Source organism: Channa argus, chromosome 1 (genome assembly GCF_033026475.1).
Source record: "Channa argus isolate prfri chromosome 1, Channa argus male v1.0, whole genome shotgun sequence".
Classification (NCBI taxonomy): domain Eukaryota; kingdom Metazoa; phylum Chordata; class Actinopteri; order Anabantiformes; family Channidae; genus Channa; species Channa argus.
In genome coordinates, this window is record NC_090197.1 from 23,312,067 (window position 1) to 23,334,808 (window position 22,742).

The 22,742-nt window shown below is 39.6% G+C and overlaps 1 protein-coding gene across 2 annotated transcripts in view; it reads right to left on the bottom strand.

Moving 5' to 3' along the window:
- The window catches only part of trappc9 (trafficking protein particle complex subunit 9), a 200,017-nt gene that overhangs the window by 48,805 nt on the left and 128,470 nt on the right, over nucleotides 1-22,742 (bottom strand). For both annotated transcript variants that reach the window (XM_067508237.1, XM_067508228.1), the window contains one exon: nucleotides 16,669-16,759. In XM_067508237.1, coding sequence (XP_067364338.1) covers nucleotides 16,669-16,759 — 91 coding nt within the window. The remainder of the gene's footprint in view (nucleotides 1-16,668; nucleotides 16,760-22,742) is intronic.

Here is a 22,742-nt window from a genome sequence, read left to right on the forward strand (position 1 = left end):
CCTATTAAAACCCTTAATGTCTATATTAAATGTTCAAATATTTTTGAGCCACTGAAATTGGAAGTCTATAAATTAAAATGACTAAAGTTCTGACACAGCTCATCTAATATTTTTACTAAAGCCTTAAAGTACAGTTGACAGTGTACACTTAAAGCACATCTTGGTTGTTGCATATGACATCTACTGTATGCGTTTAATGTAGAGAGCCAAAATTATGAAATTCGCACCACTGTCCAAAACTTACATCAGATTACATGAACACTCCCTAAAGGAACGTAAAATCTTTCACCCATTGCAGCACTTGCTATTTCCAATACAGATCTAAAACAGCATCTGAAACACACAGATTTCAGAATCAACAAGCATATTGTGCCCCAACTCCAGGCAGCTGAAAACAAATGTTTTACTGAAAGGGACAAGTACTGTAGTGAAAATACCTCATTTAGATTCCTGATAACAGTTAAGAGCCAATGTAAATAACACAGTAGGATGTGAAAAATCCTGAGCATCCTCCTTTGGGAGTTGCCAAATGCCACAGTATCTCTGTCCATGTAGGATTATTGATGATATAGCAGTGCACAAAATTACAGGGTTAAATAATGATAAAATAGTGAAAAAACATTAGACCAGCTTTGCTTTCACCGTGTATCAAATCTTTACAAACTAACCTGCATCGCTTTTGTATAGGATCCTGTAGGATATGCATCACAGTATGTATTATATCATATGGGAGAGGCAGACACACAAGTCTTGGTTTAAGTTCTTCTTGAGTCCTGATGTCCCCTAATACTGACTGACTCAGCACAGTATCTACTCATGAATGCTCATTAAAACCATGGGCTAATGTTCTCCTGGATAAGTGTATTATTATAGGCTTATAATTCCATTAGACTGTTACACAATATGCCTTGGTTAGTTATTTTAATGGGGTCAGTTCAATTTGAATCAGACGTTAAACTGTTTAGCTGTTCCAATTTATCAATTTAACTACTTCCTACTAGGACATCTTGACTTTATTAATATTCTATTGCAAATCTGGTGATGTGCACTTGCTGATTGCTATAAAAGCTGCTAATGAGTGACAATAGGGCCAAAAGCTAATGATAACAGTCATTGTCTTATGGAAAGGCAACATTCATGATAATTATTTAGACTGATTAATGATATTGTCTACTAACAGCATTTCAATTGATGTCTTGAGCTGCAAAATTTTTTTTTTACTAGTGCTACTAAGCACACTCCATTTGACCCCAGTCATTACTAAGCACCACAATAATAGGCAATGATTTTTAAACTGTGTCAAATTACTCTGTGTATATGTGGGGAACTGCACGAGAGAAACAGACACAGAGAAAAAAAGATCGAGGGAAAAAGGGGAAAAGATAATGTGACAATGTGACAATGTATTCCCATCAAGTGTTTCCCAAAATACATCTCCTGTTCTTTTCAGGCACACAAGGATGCTGCCATGATGCTCGATGGCCCTTGAGTCTTCCCATTATATGCTGTCACACAGTCGCATATTGTTTTTCCAGCATGGCCTTGCACACACTCTTCTCTGCAAAATACACCTTGTAGTCCAAGGTAGTGAGAGATGACAGGGTAACAGTGCATGCTCAGTGGTTTCCAGTAGGTGTCTTGCTAAAGCGATGGCCGGTATGTGTCAGGGCCAGAAACCTGCGAGCACTGTAAGAGGGATCAGTCCAATAATAAAATTGCCAGTTACAAACAAGGTTGACACGGACCCATCAGTGAACCACTGTTCCTATGAATTCCTAGGTGGCCAACATCTGATGCACCACAGCCAAGCCTGATGGGTTGTGTGTCGAAAAAGCATACAGATGGAACTCAAGAAGTGCCAGGCAATGCAAATCAGCAGTAATGGAACAATCCCATTAAGGATATCTGATTAAATGAAAACACAAAGTAAAATATGAATAATGAGTTCTTTCTGTTCCAATCACAACAGCACATCAACTTCACTTACAGAAGTCTAATCCGTACCTGGAGGACTGTCCATGGTCAAAACAATGCACTTGTAAGGTTGTTGTGACATAGTAGCAAGAATCCTTAATCCCCTAAGTGTATCCATAACTCAATCAGCTATGTCTTATCTATTCCACATGATGGCCAAATGAAGAAGTGTACAAACATTTCTAGATTTATTTTTTCTTAGTTTTATTTAAAGGTGATTATATATAAATAGATGTGACATTACAAACTGTAACTAAGTTTACTATATGAGCAATGCAAGAGCAGCTTTACCCACGTGGGAAAATATCTTATTATGTGTCTGTGGCACCAGAGCATCATTGTGGAGGTTCAATAGCAAAAAATGCACTGGACTAACTCCTTCCTCTGAGAGGCTATGCCATATCTCACCATTGTCAAAAAAAAGACAGGCGCTGCTGATGTCCAGGGATTAAAACTAAGTAGCAAATCCTGGATCCACTGCTATAACAATGTCACTAGGATCAGGTTAAAGTGTGTTCCTGTACTGATTGTCTCTAAACACTGCACATAATATCACAGTGAAACCTGAATTGATTAGAGATGACTACATCCAAAACCACTAGTGTGACTACTGCCGTTTTCGTTAAAAGGGAAAAAATAAATAAATAAAAACTTGTAAGGAAATAGTTGTGGTCGGTCAGATTTTGAGGTGGACTGTTACAGTTGCCATAATTGCAGTCCTAGATAATCATGTGACCATAAATACCCCTTCTTTGTTTTATTTACTATCACCATTATAGTTTAGATTTATGCACAGCTACCTGCCATGTTGTTAGTCTAAGTCTTGCCTGCATAATTTATGTACTATACTGTGCCCTGATAATACCTAATAACTTCATAACAATTTAAATTGTCAAAACAAATGGAATTTCAACAATATGCCCATTACTAATCTATTTGTGTTTGTGCTTGGATTGAGCCACATGTAAAACACATGTCTTTGTACCCCAGCAAGTAAAACAGCTGTGTCACAAAATTCCCTCTTTTAGCAGAACTTGAAATACTGTGGCAAGGAACTCAAGACATTCTGAATGAAACCAGAGGCTGGAATTAGAAATGTCAGGTAATCTGTCTTTCAGGGATGAAAAGGCAGCTTTTGGGGATACTCTTGTTTCCTCTAAAGAAATCAATGAAGGGGGTGGTTTTATTTGATATAAAGCAATGAGAAAGAAGCAGGTTTAAGCTGAAAGTACATTTTGAAAATGTTGAAAAAAACTACTGGACCTAAAAATAAACAAAGTAACTACAATAAACAACAAAACGGAGTAAATACTTTTACTCTAATATCATGTATAGGGATTTTAAGTGATTCAAAAGTGTACTATCCTTCAGTAACTGTATTGATCATGATTTGATATGTAAGGTGTGTATCTAATGTATAATATATGTATAATTAAAACAGGCTTTAAAACAGATTTTTTTACACATTTATTGGTTGTTTTGGCGTTTATTGCCTTTTTGGCTTTTACGGTATTTGTTTTACCTAGAAACATATTTTACTTTTCTATTTGCTTTGGTTGATAGGCACCTTGAGTTGCCACCTGTGTACAAAGGTACATTATAGGTGCATCATAGATAAAGTGGACTTAAATTAGCCATGAATCACGATGGGTGAATAATGAATAAACATGCAAGATACCAGATTGTGAGGCTTGATAAACATGGGAGAGAGTGCAAAGGCATTACTAGGTCGTTGAGAATAACCTGCAAAAACGTTTTGGCAAAGTGGAAGGTAAAGGAAGAGCCATACTATCAAGGACAGAAGGGACAGTGAATATTGGCAGCACATTTTTCCAGATCAGATCTTCTTTTCCTTTCGGCTGTTCCCTTTCAGGGGTCGCCACAGCGAATCATGTGCCTCCATCTAACCCTGTCCTCTGCATCCTCTTCTCTCACACGAACTAACTTCATGTCCTCTCTCACTACATCCATAAATCTCCCCTTTTTCCAGATCAGATAAAAGGTAAATAAAGCTGTTTAAATCAAATGGTGTCCAGTACACTTGGTGTGCACCTGGCAAGCACTACCCAGTGTTTGTAAAGTGTATACCATAAAGCATGGGGTAAGAGAGTTGATATTTTTAGATGATACCAAGAATGCAAGTTTGTAAATGCAAATACGGACTTACTCCCAGTCTCAATAAGTTTAATAGGAGAGACAATTTCCAACACAATGATGTCACTGCAAAACCAAAGCTTTTAAAGAAATTAAAACGATAAAAAGAGAAATCTACCACCAGACAAGTATGTCACTGACTTGGATATAACAGAAAACCTTTGGATTATTTTAAAGCTGAAAGCAGAGCTGAAAAGAAAATCTGTGCAAGACTGGTGGATCGAATGGATTGAGTATATAATCCAAAATAAAGGTAGATATATGAATACATTAAAGATAAAACCGATACTTGATACTTATTGGTTATTAAAGGACACCTTCACCGATATCAGACTTGCTGGCTCTAGTTTGAGTACCACATGTACTACATTAATGCTAATAAACTTCCCTCTGACTTCCATTAAATCTCTCTACTCACTGAAAAATGCATCCAAATGCTGCTGTTTCAGATCTCCCCAATAGGATATTATCTGAAGTCCTAATGATTAAAAAAACTGAGAGACATCATCTGGAGGGGTTTTTCAACAAGAAGCAGAGAAATAATTTAATATAGGGAAGTCAGAGGGAAGTTTAAAAGCATTAATCTAGATTTACACTCTAAAATAAAGCCATAGAAAGGAAGATGAAAATTGGGGAAGTTTCCCTTTAAATATGGAGCAATATTTATTGCTTAATTAGTCAAACATTGTTCTTGTTGGGCTTTGACTATAATGAACAGTATTTGAGTACTTGAAATTTCAGCGACAATGGGTTTACTTGTTTTTGTAGTTGATTAGACAAAATAAAATAAAAACAACTATATACAACTAACTAAATGAGAAATTAATAATGTACAGCATGGAGTATAATGACCCTATACATACTCATTTTTGGGATACACTAGCAAAAAGCTTTCTTTGCACATTTATCACTGCTACAAAAACACGGCTCTCCACAGTCTAATCTCCACAGCTTTAATTTGTACATTTATTTTAATTGCATCTTTACTGGTGAATTCTTTCTCTCCTTCCATCTTTCATCCCAGCAGTCCAAATGAATCTGCAAGTGTGTAGTGTACTATCTGTGGCAGGCCAGAGGGGTTTTGATTTATTTCCACAGCTCAGCCAAACTGATGCACTCACAGCCTGGATTGTTCTGTAGCCATGATAAATGCCCCATAAACAGACGCTTCAAGCCTGTTAAATGTGCTAACTGTAGATCCACATGGGACCAGAGAAAGAAAGAAATGCTAGGTATCCAATGATCGAGTGGGCTGCTGTGGCCTATGTTCTTATTTTCACATTAAAGATACCAGGGAGATAGGATATGATTGGCAATTCAAGTCAAGGCACAACAAATGGTCTTTTCATGCTTGTTCGCCTAATGTGGTCAAAATGATTAACAATAATTTGTTAAATATTCCTGTGTTGTGAAAATCCTATAATAATCCTGTTACTTGACTTTGTAATGTGTTAAATAACTGAATAAAAAAACAATTCCTTGCAGATGATTTTCTTAGGTTACTTTAAAAGAAGGATTTGTAAACTCTTAGAAAGAGGATTCCTCATCATTACGTTCCTATTACATGTTTGTCATTGTCCACAGACCCATCTAAACCCATCTGAGTCTAGAGCAAGATTGAGGCTTATGAAAAGGTTTGCATCTTTCTCCAATCTCGCTCTGACTTTCCATGCCTTCAACAGAAGACCTTTAAGATGGCTGAGTGACAGACCCTAGATGACAGAGCTGAAACACAAGCAGATAAATCAGCTTCTGCCTACCCCCAGTGCTCCTTATAACGCCAATAACTCACAGCTAAATGGGCAGCGCTCCCTACAAATTTAAGTCTACCTGTACTGCAAGTGATGTATGCAGAGAAGAAACAGAAACATTATCAGTTTTTTGTTTGTTTGTTTTCCTGCTTCCTGAGGACAGGATGAAACCCTTAAGAACAAGTGAAACCAGATGACATCAATCTGACCTGATATTATTATATAGCCCCAAATCCAAAAACATGGGAAAGATATGAAATCACAAATAAAAACAGAATGCAACAACATGCAAATCTCATCTACCCTTATTTTATTTACAATTGAACATAAACAACATATCAGATGTTGAAACTGAGACGTTTTACCCTTTCAAGGAAAATATGAGCACATTTTGAATTTGATTCAGCAACACATCTTAAAAAAGTTGGAAGAGGGGCAACAAAAGGCTGGAAAAGTAATTGCCACAAATCAAAATAAATGGAGAAGTATTTGACAATTAATTAGATTTATTAATATTAATTAGTATAAAGGAGCATTTCAGAGAGGCAGAACTTCTGAAATGTAAAGATGGGCAGAGGTTCACAAACCTTTGACAAACTGCCTCAAAACATTGTGGAACAATTTCAGAAAAATGTTCCTTGACATAAAATTGCTAGGACTTTGAAGATCCCACCATCTACAGTATGTAATATTATGAAAAGATTCAGAGAATCAGGAGGATCTCTATGAGCAAGGGACAAGGCCAAAGGTCAAAACTGTATGCGCATGATCGACAGGCCCTCAGGTGGAACTGCATTTAAAACATGATTCTCTAATGGACATCATTGTATGGGCTCAGGAACACTTCCAGAAATCACTGTATGTGAACACAGTTCAATGTGCAACCCAAAAATGTAAGTTAAAGCTGTATCATCCAAAGAAGAAACCATTTGTAAACACGATACAAAAACACTGACGTGTTCTCTGAGCCAAAGCTCATTTAAAATGGTCTGAGGCAAAATGGGAAATTGTTATGTGGTCAGAAGAATCAAAATTTGAAATTCTTCTTGGAAACAATGGACGTTGTGGCTTTGGGACTTGTTATCTTGTTACTTGTTATTACTTGGGGGCTTGTTATCAGCAGACAGTTCAAAAGCCTGCATCTCTGATGGTATGGGGGTGCATTAGTACCTATGGCATGGGCAGATTACACATCTGGGAAGGCTCCATCAATGCTGAGAGGTACATAGACGTTTTAGAGCAACATATGCTCCCATCAAGACAACGTCTCTTTCAGGGAAGGTCTTGCATATTTCAGCAAGACAATGCTAAAACACATGGCGTATCCATCACAACAGTATGGCTTTGCCTTTTTTGGGAGAAGAGTCCAACTGTCTGCAGTCCAGACCTTTTACCAATAGAAAACATTTGGCACATCATAAAGCGAAAAATCCAGCAACAAATACGTGGTGTGTTTTTCCAAAGTTAGAACAAATTGGTCCCAATTTAGGAAATTTTTGCACAGTGATAAAATTTTTCAGTTTAACGTAAAACGAACACAATCTGGGCACCCTTCTACTGCAGTAGGCTGACTACACAGAATCATAGCAGACAAACACATTTCACCATTAGTATCAGTGCTGTTTTACAGTGCTAAAGTTGAACTTTCACTTTAATTTATCACTTGTAAATGATTTTCTAATTTAATCTTTTACAGGCTATAGCTCCAAAGTAAGAATGCTTTTAATGTATTTGTAACATTTTTGTCAATGTGGAGAATTTAAAATGTATGAATATAAATAATAATTGTATTGTAAAACAACACTAATAAAATAGTTCCAACATCACAGCAGCAGAAACAAATCCAGTCCAGTTTTTAATTTAAATACCACTGCTTGCTATTGTAATTTAATTTCTCCAGCTATGGTCCCCTTTCTTCCTTATCAGGTCGTTCAATCTACATCAGGTGTGATTTAAGTTTATTATTGCCGGAGATTTCAACCATGCGAATCTCAGGACTGTGCTCCCTAAACTCCATCAGTATGCGGACTTTGCAACGAAAGGAGGGAACATGCTGGATCTTGTTTACACAAACATCCCCGGTGCATATCGTGCGGAGGCCTGCCCCCATCTCGGCTACTCAGACCACATCTCGGTTATGCTAATTTCAGCATACAGACCGCTCGTCAGACGCTCTAAGCGGGTTCTGAAACAGGTGAAAACCTGGCCAGCAGGAGCTACTTCTGCTCTTCAAGACTGTTTGAGTGCACATACTGGGACATGTTTAGGGAGGCCACGACCAACAGCGATTCCATCAACTTGGAGAAATACACGTCAACAGTAAAAAGCTACATCAGCAAGTGCGTTGATGATGTGACCATCTCCAAGACCATCACTACACGCTCCAACAGGAAGCCGTGGATAAATGCTAACGTGTGTGCGCTGCTAAAACAAAGAGACGCTGCCTTCAGAACAGGGGACAAGATGGCCTTAAAAACAGCAAGGGCCAAACTGTCCCGTGCAATTAAAGAGGCGAAGCGCACACACACAAAGAAAATCCACGACCACTTCCAAGACAGCGGAGACACCCGGCACATGTGGCAGGGCATCCAGGCGATCACGAACTACAAGACAACTTCACCTGCTTGTGACCGCGACGCCTCCCTCCCAGATGTCCTGAACCACTTCTACGCCCGGTTTGAGGCACAGAACAACGTGAAGGCAAGGAAGTCCACCCCTCCTCCCAGTGACCAGGTGCTCTGTCTAACCATAGCTGAAGTGAGGAAAACTCTATGCAGAGTTAACCCACGGAAGTCTGCTGGACCAGACAACATTCCTGGCAGAGTGCTCAGGGAGTGCGCAAAACAGCTAGCGAATGTCTTTACAGACATCTTCAACATCTCCCTGAGCAGCAACGTTGTTCCTACGTGCCTCAAGGAAACGACCATTGTTCCCGTGCCTAAGAAGTCCACTGTCTCCTGCCTCAATGACTATCATCCCGTCGTGCTCACACCCATCGTGATGAAGTGCTTCGAGAGGCTCGTCATGAGACACATTAAGTCCCAACTCCCAACCTCCCTGGACCCCATGCAGTTTGCGTATTGTCCAAATCGTTCCATGGAAGACCCACCTGGACAAGGACTCATACGTACGAATGCTGTTCATTGACTTCAGCTCAGCATTCAACACAATCATCCCTCAGCACCTGATCGAGAAGTTGAGCATACTGGGCCTGAACACCTCCCTCTGCAACTGGATTCTGGACTTCCTGACTGGGAGACCTCAGTCAGTCCGGATCGGGAACAACATCTCCAGCACCACCACACTGAGCACTGGGGCCCCTCAGTTGTGCTCAGCCCTCTGCTGTTCACTCTGCTGACGCACGACTGTGTAGCAATGCACAGCTCAAACCACATAGTCAAGTTTGCCGATGACACGACCATGGTGGGTCTAATCAGCAAGAATGATGAGTCAGCTTACAGAGAGGAGGTGCAACGGTTAACAGCCTGGTGTGGAGCAAACAACCTGTCTCTGAAAGTTGACAAAACTAAAGAGATGGTTGTGGACTTCAGAAGAGCACAGAGCGACCATTCTCCACTGATTATCGATGGATCCTTAGTGGAGATAGTCAAGAGCACCAAATTCCTTGGTGTTCATCTGGCGGACAACCTCACCTGGTCAGTCAACACCAGCTCCATCACCAAGAAAGCCCAGTAGTGTCTCTACTTCCTGAGAAGGCTGAGGAAAGCCCATCTCCCTCCCCCCATCCTGACCATGTTCTACAGAGGGACCATTGAGAGCATCCTGAGCAGCTGCATCACTGCCTGGTTTGGGAACTGCACCGTCGCGGATCGCAAGACCCTACAGAGGATAGTGAGGACAGCTGAGAAGATCATCGGAGTCTCTCTCCCCTCTATTATGCACATTTACACAACACGATGCATCCGCAAAGCTAACAGCATTGTGGACGACCCCACACACCCATCACACACACTCTTCATACTCCTGCCATCATGAAGGAGGTTCCGAAGCATTCGGGCCGCCACATCCAGACTGTGCAACAGTTTTTTCCCGCAAGCCATCAGGCTCCTCAACACACAGAACTGAAATGGAACTTACACACACTACAAACCGAACTCAACACACTCTCATCACTCATTACTCATCTCAACTCATTTTACCATCATTTATTTATTTATGTATTTACTTTTATTATTTTACACTTTCTGCACTATACTGTTTACCTGCTTTTTTTTGCACATTCCAATGCAATTGCACTGTTTACATGCTGGACATTCAAATGCACTGTACTGTTTACATGCTGCTCTTTTTACACCCTTAGCACACTTGACTGTACTGTACTGTAAAATAGTATACAGTAGGTTTACTGGTCGGCAGTGTCTTAGGTTCTGTGTCCTGTCCTGTGTTACTTGTGTTGTCTGTCTATACTGTCTGTCTGTACTGTTTTTCGTCTGCACTGTTTGCACTAGGTTGCACTCGATGCACTTTACATAGCTTGTGTTGTTTTGTAGCACCTTGGTTCTTGGAGGAACTTTATCTCGTTTCTAATGTGTACCACTGTGTATAGTAGAAATGACAATAAAAGCCACTTGACTTGACTTGACTTGACTAAAGCAGAGATTGGGAGCGAGCTACATAAGTCTGGTAAGCAAAACTTCACAACCTCACAGTTTGAGCATTTTGACACTTCATATTTGACTTATATGACAACACTTATAATTAAAAAGCTTTATACAACATTTTACATATGCAGTGTTTTGTCCTCGTACTTGTATATTTGATTAATCAAAATGAATAACCATTAGCAATAAAATGTAGCTGAACCCAAATATGGTAAGTTACTCACAGCTTTTAATCATCTACTACCTGTGTATGTAGTGATGTACTGTATGCTCACAGAAGTGACTTATTACCAGGTGCAATCACGTTTCTCTTTTATTTCAGCCATGTCTGTTTGCACGCTTTCTCTAAGGTTAGCATTTCTAATCATCATCACCAAAAGAGGATTTCAGCATTACGTGGGTCTGGGCTGTTTGGCAACACCATTTGTCAAATTGGCAGCAATTACGCCAATTGGGTACCTGACAAAAGCTTAAAGGCAAATTATTCCATGAGGCGTCCCCTGTGTGCGCTGAAAAGCCGCTGCTTGCGACTAAATGTCCATCTGTGTGTGCAGGGCGGGAGGGAGATGGTGGGAACTGGTTCAGAAGTGCAGTCTTATTAAATTATCTCTCCACCTTTTACAGCAAGACCCCCCACCCTTTTCTTTCCATCTCACTCCTAGGCTAAACATTTGTCTTTCCATTCAGAGGTGAATTTGTATTCCATTGAGATGGGTTCCTGGTGGCAGAGTGATGCTGGGGTGGAGTGGGTGGTGGTGAGGGAGGGAGCAAAGTCCACATTCAGGCTTGCTGCTTTTCATCTCATTGCTTGGTTACAGCACTCAACAGCAGACAATACTGAAAATCAAAGACTGTCCACTGTTGCTTAAACATGGCTTCTAATTAATGCATTGGATTATACAGTTGGTAGTTGATGTTCTTTTCTATTTATCACCTAATATTAAACATTTTAAACATTTACCATTCCATTAATATACTCTACCTCTGGCATATTATTTAATAGTTATATGCTAATAACACTAATAGGTTGTAATATAATATAAAGTAGCACATTCAATAAATTGATGAGTAAGCACATTTTCAGGGTTCATTATAATTTATCTCTAGTAAACTCTAGTGTTAAAAATATCAGGGCACTTTTTTTTCCTGATACAGCCATCCTTTAGCATAGTATTATAACCTGCAATGGTGGTGTCAAAGCCTCAAACACTTCTAACTTGGCCAGGTGACTGCTTATTTAGTAACACTCCATTAAATTGACACAGCAACCTAAATCACTAGGTGCACTACTTTGCCTTTAATCAAATTGACAACTGAGAGGGTATGATCAATGGGGCTATTTACATAATGTCAGGCTGCAGAATTAAAAAAAAAAAAAAAGATTCCACCTATTCTGCCATCAGAACCAATGTGGAGGAAAATGTTAATCCTTTAGCAGCAGAATGAGACTTATATGGACATTTGGAAATCCAAATAGCAATATCATCAACTGGATCTTTAGAATTTATTGGAATGTCTTGAGCTTGTCCTGTACTTTCTTCCTGATTTTGCTTGGGATTGCTACATGTATCACTATGGCCTTTTTCTTCTGTTTGTCCACCACTACTGTGTCTGGTTGACTGACCATTACTAGTTTCTCTGTCTGTATCTGGAAGTCCCACAGGATGTTAGCTTGGTCATTCTCAACCACCCCCGCTCATGTATTGAGCCATGTGCCTGCTCATTTTAGCTGGTATGATGCTTGACAGGAGCTTCCTTGTTGTAAAGAGGGAGGTTATTGGGCTGCTCTTTTACTTGAGACCCTCTCTTCGATGTCTGCCATTGTAATAGTTACTGGATATTGTACAAGAACGTGTCTCTTGTCTACTTTCAGGTCCACTAGCCACTGGGCATTGTTGTTATGTGATGCTTCCATTTCCCATATGCCTTTCAACTTTTGTTTAGTGTCCAAACTTGGTGGGTCTGCTCTCATGTTATTCCTGTCTCATTAAGAGAACAACTGGTTTATTCTCGTGGCCTCAACTTCTCTGGTGTCCATCTTAAGCCAGGTAGTCACGGCTGTAAGGCTTTGCTTGGCAGTTTCCAAGGCCTCAGGTGTGTACAGTCTTGTACTTCATCAGCATCTTACCTTGATATTGTCCTCCAGCCTCCTTCTCCATGGAATATTCCACTCCTTATTCTGCACTTGCAACCAAGCATCTAAAGGTGAACATCAGCTTGTTGGCCTTAGTGATGTTCACTGTGCTCCATGCACATCTTTAACTAATCTTTCAGAAGGCACTTCACCCACCTAGTCTTAGTAACTGGCCACAGAGGTTCCAGATGTCCATCTTAGTCATGATATTCAATCATAAGTCAGCTGAGTTAAGCTTCTCTGGGCTTGTTACTGTGGCTTGGAACCCTATCTCTGGATTGTGGAGGTAATGATGACATGTGACACCCCGACCTGTCATCCTGGTTCCCCCTTCCCATAGAAATTGTGTAGTATCTCATCAATCTCTTGTTGTGATAGCAGGTGCTTCTTGCAGATATTAGAACACTAGTAAATTGAATGAACGTAAACAACACTTTTAAAAAAAAATATCCCCAAACATTTTATAAAAAGGGAAATGCATTTCACGTATTATTTTAGTCTCAAACATAAGCAAAATGGGTTTGGGTATGAAAGACAATTCAAAATGTTCGAATCTACATTATATCTGTCTGACTTTTAAATCAATGATGGACCAAATGATTTTGTTTGTAGTCATTGCAGATGCTAGTTATGACAGTATGCATTTGTTACGGGCATAAATTAAGCATTAAACTGTAGGCACATTTTCACGTTTCACACATCCCTTTTTTGGTAATACTGAATTCAGCCAGACTACTATCTTATTTAAACGAGGAATTGTCTACTGTATGATGGGAAGAAGGAAAATATGGTTTGACGGGAGCTCAACAAAATAATTCCTGTGAAAAACAAGATATGCAGATAATTAAGTGCCTCTCATTCTGTAACCCACTGTCAAACTTCTTCCTCTTAAGTTCTCCAATTTTAGGGATGACAAGTAGCCCTTATAGTTTTTGGGAGTGCAATAACATTTTGTCACAGATGATTAAGCCAGTCAGCCAGTAACCTTCTAAAAAACAATACATGAGAATCTCCCAGGCTGCTCTGCTGACATTTACACTATTTGTAAAACTGTCTACCCTTTTCCATGGTGCTAAGAAATCCACAGGTAAAGCATACAGTTTAGCGGCGGACTTTCTCAGGATCCATGACATAATGACAGAACAGTCTCCAAAAAGACTTTTGCTCCAAGAGCAGAAATAAAGGGACTATGCTTTATACTTCAATTCCATTTGTTTTAGACATAATTAATTTTCTTTACAAAAATATTTAGAACCTGTCTACATTACCTGTCTACATTAAATTAAACATATGCTCAATGTTGATAGTACTTTTTTAATGTACTAAAAAACAAACAAAAAAATACAAACTAAAAAACAAAAACACTTAACTACACAGAGTGACTTTCATTATATATGATCTCACTTTATTGCACAGCTACAGATGTGACAGTGGGGCTCATTTTACCCAGAGGTAGAATCATTTACTAATGGCCTCTGTTTGCTCCCCATTTAATAATCATAATGAGCTTGTAAACAAACAAAAAGCCATAAAACATATTCTGGCACTTTCCATGATCTCCATTTACTGGAACCTGTGTGATCAAATATTCATAGGTTTCTATGGTAGCGAATCATGAAGAAGTATCCTGTTTCTCATGCCACACAGCTGGTTGAGTTCAAGCAGAGATGTCAAAGCCTCTTTCTCACAATTCCAGTCTAAGGCCAAGTACCAATGAATAAATATTCATGCTGCTGAGTTTTTTTTTTAATAATTTTCTGGTTCTATTTAGTCAACACAACATTGTTGTCCATCCCTAATGTACATACAGCTAGGACTTTGGAAGCACATCACTTTAAGACTCAAGACAGTAAAGTCCAAACACCCCATAAAAATGTTACCCAGGAGCAACAACAACAGTGCTGACAAAAAGTCCCACTCCAGTCCTAAACTTGAACCAATACCAGCACTTTATAATCCTGTTACTGGATTAAATTGGATGTGGTATCTGAGAAGTTTTTCCAGCACAAGTACAAGTACACTAGGGCAGTTTCAGACCCAGTACGTGATACTTGGACATACCTACTTTAATTTAAAAAACTCAGTCCAGCTTCTGGTTGCACTACCAGACCACATCACAGACCCGCTATTATTAAAATGCTCACTCACTGTGTCTACAACACACACACAAGTTCTCTTTCTGGCTCTCCCTCACTCACTACAACACAAACAACTATAAAAACATCCTCCCCACTGTCTTCCTTTCTCTCTTCCTAAAACTGATCAAGTATGTCAAACTATTGATAATTGTTTTTACAGATAAAATAAAACATATTCCCTGAAGACTCCTGGGTTTTTCATCAGCTAAGCTTTGTAGGTAAATGTTTTTGACTTCCAGAATTCTATTACCTTGAGTGAAAAGTACAAGAGCGGATGGTGGTCTGTGCAGATTGAACATAAATAATTGGTAACTAACTAAATAAAAATATTTACACATATATTTTTATATGAGAAAAAAGTTTATGTTAACTGTAATTACCCTAAAAATTAAGACTTAATAGTTTTTACAGCCTAAATACTAAAAATGTAATTTAAGACTTGATAACCACAAATAGCTTATTTCAGCACATTTCTTTGAGCAAATTAGAGGAATTGTTATTACTTAACAGATGAACATTTATTTGAATACATTTTGGGAAATAATCTACCACCTACTGGTGGATTTTAGGAAGAAAATATCAAATGTATCAAGATGATCATTGATAGATGGTCATGTGGTCTGCGAAAGACTGAACCACGATGTAATAAAAAAAAATGTAAAACAACGTGATTGTCAAATCTGCTAGGAGTACAAAATTTAAAAAAATAGAGGGTGAGGATTGGCTGAAAGTAAACAGTAGCTTACTAGTGATATCTAACTACATAATTAAAGGCTAAAAGGGACTCTGCCTTACACCCAGTGGCAACTGCTTATCCCTGAACAGGATAAGCAGTCAAGATAATGGGTGGATGGATTATCAAAATGAGACAGAGTAGTGCTGCACAAATGGCAAAACACAAAGCTTTGGCCATAAACATAATAGAAATTAGGATTAAAGAATGACAATGGCAATTAGTTCAACTAACAATTTTAGAGACAGTAGGAATGGCTGAATTATTCCGATATTTGAGCTTCTAATAGTCTTAGCAAGCATGTTAAAGGCAGCCTGATGGACTGGGAAAAAATTGTCTGGCTTGTAATTAGGCAGGCTTACTAAGGCTTGACTTGGAACTGCAACAGTTCAATTAGAGAAATAAAGACAGTAGGAAAAAACTATCTGCAAATTATCTTTATAGATTTACTACTCGGAAGGTTTCTTCACTAATTGCTGAAATATCTGGACAGCAGCAAAACAACTCAAGTATTTACATTGACCCCTCCTATTTCTGTCTGAATCTATTATTGCATTTCCATGGCTAATCTGTTGTGTCAATTCATTTTGTTGATTGCAGAGCAGCCCCAGCTGACTGATGAAAATAGTGGCAAGGCCCAAAAAGAGGCCGGGAATCTCAGAAAACAAACACCCACAGTAAATTAAAAGTGATTTCAGAGGATGATCACAGACGGTGCGACCGAAGAGTGCTCCTACAAATTCTGTGTGTCCCCGATGATTCACACATTTTCCAAGCTGCTGTCTACATTTCTCCAAAATAGCATGTAGCCTATAATAAATGCAAATATAAAACATGGACTGAGACTAGTTCTGGAGATTTATGCACTAACTGATAGAGGTAGGCCAGGTAGACGCTGGCCATGTAACCATCTAGATAATTGTAACTGACAGAGACAATTTTCTAGTCATAGAAAAAGACATTTCCTTTTTTAAAAAGATGAAGTAAAATTACAAAAACACACAAAGGTCACAACAATATGATCAATCCACCGTGTCTTATTTTCTTGACTTCACTAACAAAAATAGATGATTAAAAAAGATTTCATATTTTTCTTAATATCTACGTTTAAACAGGATTTGTGAACTTAGAGATCCAAAACTTCATGCATGTAAGGACTCACCCCACTGCAAAGGAGCAAGCTGCAGGTGCTCGAGGACAAGCTGGTTGAGGACCCCCTCCACACTGGCTTCTCCACAGCGCCGCAGGGACGGGTAGGAGTGGTTAAGGACAACAGTATGGACACATATACATTTCAAACATTAACTGACATATAACAATAACAATAAAAATAACAATCCAGATAGAACCAGGATAACCTTTTAATGAAGACAAAGAAAATTATAATTGAAAAAATTAAGTGCTAGAAAGATGTTTTGAATCACTAGACAGTTGACAGCTTAGTAAAAGTTGTGTTTGATCTGCAGAAAAGTAGTGTCAACAGGTGATGAAGGTTTTATAAATCTATGAAATTCAGGATACAAAAAAACTGGACCATAGATTTATCCGTTTTTTATGTAAAGGTTCTCAAACATTTATATAAAAAATCCATGGACAGGCTGTGAAGTTCATTTTATAGCTACTAATAAGAATTTGTTACAGCTGATGCTGCTTTTCACTATACCCAGACCTGCCCAGAGACCCATTGGCCAACCAGGAAATTGCCCATTGCCCCAGACAGCCAGTCCATCCCTACTGTAGCCTAATATTAGCATTGAGCCAATCACAGGTTAAGCTATCTCTGTATGAATGTTGGATCAAAACAAATATGACTGTCAAATAGAAATTACACAGATAATATGTTATGATTAGGAGACTGTTGATCATTTACACAGCTGTTATTTGGAATAATGGGTGAGACTAGTAGTGCTTAGAGAACCAAACCTGTGTCTATTAACCTTTGAGTGTATAGTAACGGATACATGCAACGGGAGACAGAAAGACAAGGCATCTGCAAACAGCTTTTGCTGAAAAATGGTACTCTGCCTGTTGGATATGACTCACACGAATCACATGGCACCAGATGAACAGTGGTGGACAATGGCATTTCTATGGCTTTGATAACTAGAAGAATGAGCATGTAAAATTTGTACTTAAAGGCTATAGTGCAATAGTTATGTAAAGACAGCATGTGGCAACTGGTTGAGAGAGAGCATGCCAAAAGTGTGTAAAGCTTGTGCTTTGTTTACACTTTTTTTGCCTGCTAATTGATTCCATATATGTTTTTTCATAGTTTAGGTGACTTTTGCAATGTAAAAAATAAAACCTTTACACTATTATTGAAGCACAATGGCCAGTGAAATGTCCTGAAAACTGTTGAATGGATGCCCTGAGATACAACGGGCAACCTGTCCAGTGTGTACCCTGGCTCTCCTCCAGAGACAGCTGGGATTGCAGCCCCTTGCCACCTAAGCAGAATAAGTGGTTAGGATAATGGATAGATGGATGGACAGTTCGACGGACTGCAATTAAAACTTGCTACAGATTTAAAAAATCTCAAGAAGAAAAATTCTAAATACCTTGGGGATCCCTTCTCTTTTCATTTGCCACCATAATCAGGTCATTTCAATTTCCACACAGATGGCTTTTTGCCCAAAATTATGGCCAAACAGCTACTAGCATAGCTGAAGAATCTTAATCTTATTTTTGTCCAACTATAAGTTTTTGCACCAGATACAGTGTTACATAATGTAAACAACCCAAATCAACTTTAGGTTTGAAAAACATTGCAGAGAGAAGGCCAATTGGTCTCACTATACCAATTCAGCTGCGAGGAACATTTGCCTTATGAGTACAGTATAATTGATGTATTGGAAACAAGTCAAAGTGGTGCTATGTTTAAAAGACTTCTTTCACTAATTCATCCATCCTACTTTTGGCACATTTTCCACAAGCAACTTATTTCACCCACCTCTGGGGTAAGAAGATTCCTTAAAAGGGAGATATCAATTAGTTTTTACAAAACTTACCTAACACAAGAATCTGTGATACATCTTAAGAGCATAGATTAGATAAAGATCAAAGCATTTATTGTCATGTGCACATTGAGGAAAACATGTTTCCTTGTGCAATGAAATTCTTCCTTTGCTGTTCACGGTGAATGCCAAATTCAAGCAATTAAGAGAAAACGTATAGACTACATAATACTAGTAGTAATAGGAAAAGAAATGTGGACTATGCACAACTGTATGTTCAAAATAAATGTGCAATAATGACTTATGTACAACTGACATGAATCTTCAAGTAGTAACTACAGTGCAAAATGTAAGACGTGCAAATTCAATGTGAACAAATAGTAATGGTAAATTAGTGGCAGCAAAAAAGAAACAACAGCAAAAATTGTGCAGGTTGAGTAAAACAAGCCACATGATACTGATAATAATAGCAGCAGTAACATTAACAGATGTGCAAATTGAGATGGAGCATTTAGACCAGCTGCTCTGTAGGATGGATGAGATCAGTCTGTGTCCTCTGGCTACCTGTTAAATAGTCTAATAGCTGAGGAGAAGAAGAAATTCCTTAATCTGGAGGTCCTCCATTTCACACTTCTGTACCTTCGGGCTGAGGGTTGGATTGTGAACAGTCTGCGTTGAGGTTAGCTAGGGTCCTTGAGGACAGAGGCATCTCTGCAGTGGTAGATAGCCTGCAGAGAGGGCAGTGAGGTCCTGGCGATCTTTTCAGCAGTCTTCACCACTCTCTGCAGACAATTGCGGTCCATCACAGTAGCGCACTCGTCAAGATGCTCTCAACAGTACAGCTATAGAAATTGCTGAGGATCTTAGGCGACGTGTCAAACTTCCTCAGTTTCCTCAGGAAGTACAGCCACTGTTGTGCTTTCTTAATCAGCTGGGTGGTGTTGACTGTGTAGGTGAGGTCCTCGCTAATGTGGACCCCAAGGCATTTGAAGCTGCTGACCCTCTCCACCAAGTTCCCGGATAAACAGTAGCTGATGAGTTCTCGCCTTCCTCAGGTCCACTATTATCTCCTTCGTCTTGTCTGTGTGTGTGAGGGTGAGGTTGTTGTCCTCACACCATGTCATCAGGCTGGCCACCTCCCTCCTGTAGGCCGCTTCATCCCCACCAGTGATCTATCCTATCACTGCGATGTCGTCTGAAAACTTTAGGACGATGTTGTCCATGGTGACACAGTGTGGAAAATGGGGCTAAGAACACACCTCTGTGGAATGCCAATGTTTGAATTGGTGGTTGTTGATTGGTATTTCCAATCCTGACAGACTGCGGCCTTCCAGTCAGGAAGTCTCGGAGCCAGTCACAGAGTCTGGGGTGTAGTCAGTAAGCAATTTGCGGGTGATTTTATGGGGAATGACTGTACTGAATGGCTAATGGCTCTCAGTCCGTAAATTGCAGCTTTGTACTCTGTCTCATCGTCTGATCTGAATGCAAGAGATCAAGCACGCAACATGTGGTGTACTCGACTGTTTATCCAGGGCTCCTAGTTGGGGAACTTTATAACTTGTATGCTGGGTACAATTTTATCAACACACGTGCTAATACCCAGTCATACACTCCACATAACCCTGTATGCTGACAGAAGAGTCCTCCCGAGTGGCTGAAGTCACAGTCATCCTTGTCCTGACATTCCAGTCTTTGAGAGTAAAGCACTCCTGCAACATGCCTTCAAGGAACAAAGAGATGTGTTCTGAGTGTCCAAAGTGGGGGCGAGGTGCAGCCCAGTATGCACCGCGCAGATTGTTGTAAACATGGTCCAGTGTGTTTTAGTTGTGGGTGAGAATGTCTACAGGTTGGTGGTATTTGGGAAGTACAGTTTTTAGATTGCACTGGTTGAAGATGCCAGCAGCGATAACGACAGGGTTAGCCGTCTCTAGCGCGCTGATGACGTCACAGAGCTTGCCGAGTGCTGCCGTAGAGTTGGCTCTTGGGAAGATGTAAATACGGCCAAAAACACAGCTGTAAATTCGCTTGGTAGATAATAGTGACGGTATTTCAGCAATAAAAACTCCATGTCTAGCGAGCAGTGCTTATAAACGGATATCTCCACATCATGTGTTGCTGATAAATATGTGCACACCTCTTCCCCTTTAGCCTTGCACGTTAGCTAACAAAAGGTTGGGTAGGGGTGGCTGGCTAGCGTGGCGGTTGAGCCTAGCGTGGAGCCCTCCCCTACTGCTTTACTTGCATCGCAATCTCCAGAGCACTTTCCTCAGGTCAGCCACCTCACTTATGACCGTTTTTTTTGGGACTTCCTAGGGATAGTGAGGGTTGCTACGGGAGAGAAAAATTAGTTGTAGCTCCAGAAGTATCCAAAAGCAGTGAATTCCCAATGGTCCTCTTAATTCACAATGTTCAGTAATGTTACCAATGCACGACATTTGTGCACTGCAGAGAAAGCAAAAACCAAACAAAAAAGAAGAAAAACTGCCATTTAAGAGTAGAGCGAGCATACACGTCCGCCTCGAGGGGTGCCATGTGATTATATTTGTTGGGACTGACTGCTAATTAATCTTGGTAATAGCCCTTGGATTAATTTATCTGTCGCTTTGTGAAACAGGATTTCATTCTAAGATTAAACACCCCAATACAGAGAGACATCCACATTCAGCTGCGGTTTATCAAATACATCTGTGGCCATCATGCAACACAACACATCACATGCTTAATTTCCAAATGTTTGGCACTTGTATGTTCCTTTCCCAGAATAATAATCATCACAATTCTTTTTCTGGAAAAATAAAGGGATGAAACGTTTAATATTATTACAATACTTCACCCACCCAATACCCCCAAAGTGCTACTTGAGGAACTGGTTTTGCTATTTCACTAAACTATATAAGACACTGCTGCTGTCACTGCTGTCACTGCAGTCACTCTTTTGAAGTCTGTTTTGTCTTCAAAGGAGTGACCCTTTTCATTTAGATGCAGGTGGACTTCTGAGTCTTGTCTGGCTCTCCTGGTTTGTGCCATGTATTTGTGAAGTGGTTGTTTAGTTTTTCCAGTGTACAAATCTTTAGATTCATTGTTGCGTTGGACATGAAAATATTACATTGCCCTATTATGTCTGGGAGGTTTGTTCTTGAGGTGGACCAGTTTCTGCCTCTGTGTGTTGCTGGGTTTGAAATGTACAGGGATGTCGTGTTTATTCAAGATTCTCCAGAACTTCTCACATACTCCGACACTGCATGGAATAACAATGTTGATCTATTTGTTGTCCTTGTTATCTCTGACTGTTGTGGACGTGTTCCTGCTGGATCTTTTTGTGGATTTGGCAAAAGGCCCAGTTTAGATAGCTGAAGGTTTTGAGTTCTTCCATGTTGTGATTGTGTCTCCTGTCCCTTCACCTTAGTCAGCACACTCTAGCCTGGTGGTGTAGGGTTCTACTCACACCCAGTTTGTGCTCCAGACGGTGGTGTGAGTCAAAGAGTAAATATTGATGCGTGCATTCAGGTTTCCTGTAGAGTTTAATGTTAACACTTGCGTTTTCCTTGATCTGCATTGCATAATGCAAGAAGGTCAAGCAGTATCCTTTGAAATCCACTTGTGTAAACTTGATGTTTTAGTTCACTAAATTTGTTTTGTGAAGGCTTCAACCTCCTGTGTTTAAATTTTGATCCAAATGTAATCCATAAACTGGGTGTCATTCCTGTAAAAGAGCTCAGGGCTCTGCTCTCCACTTCTTCAACGTAGGAACACAGGTAAACCCATGGAAAAGTTGTATTGCTGTCTTTAAAACCCCTCATCATCTTTAAAGCTGGTGATGTGCCTGGGAGCTAATATGGTGGCTAGATGTTTTGCAATGACTTAAGTAATTGAGTAGATGGAAAATAGCTATAAGTGAGCTCCTTCAATGCAACTTCAATTTCAATGCCTGCCCTAACACACAAAAGTCAAATCTTGTTGTCTCTCCAGGTAGCCATTGTTGTTACAAATGAGAGTTCATCATCCAGTGTTTGTATCTGTCCCCTTCCCTTGCAATCACAGGATATAGATCAACACACCCACTCATTCATTGTAAGTTAATTACATGTGCAATTTAAGCAAGTACTAATGGATATTATCTAGACTTTTTACTAGGAAGCTGGCTGGGTAAAATCTGCATATTGTCTGGGGCACTTGATTCAGACATGTGCATTTTTATATACAGCCTCTCTGGAACAAAACATCAATGGCTTGTCCCTCAGGGGTCACCACAGCGGAAATTGTTTAAATGTCAACCAGGCAC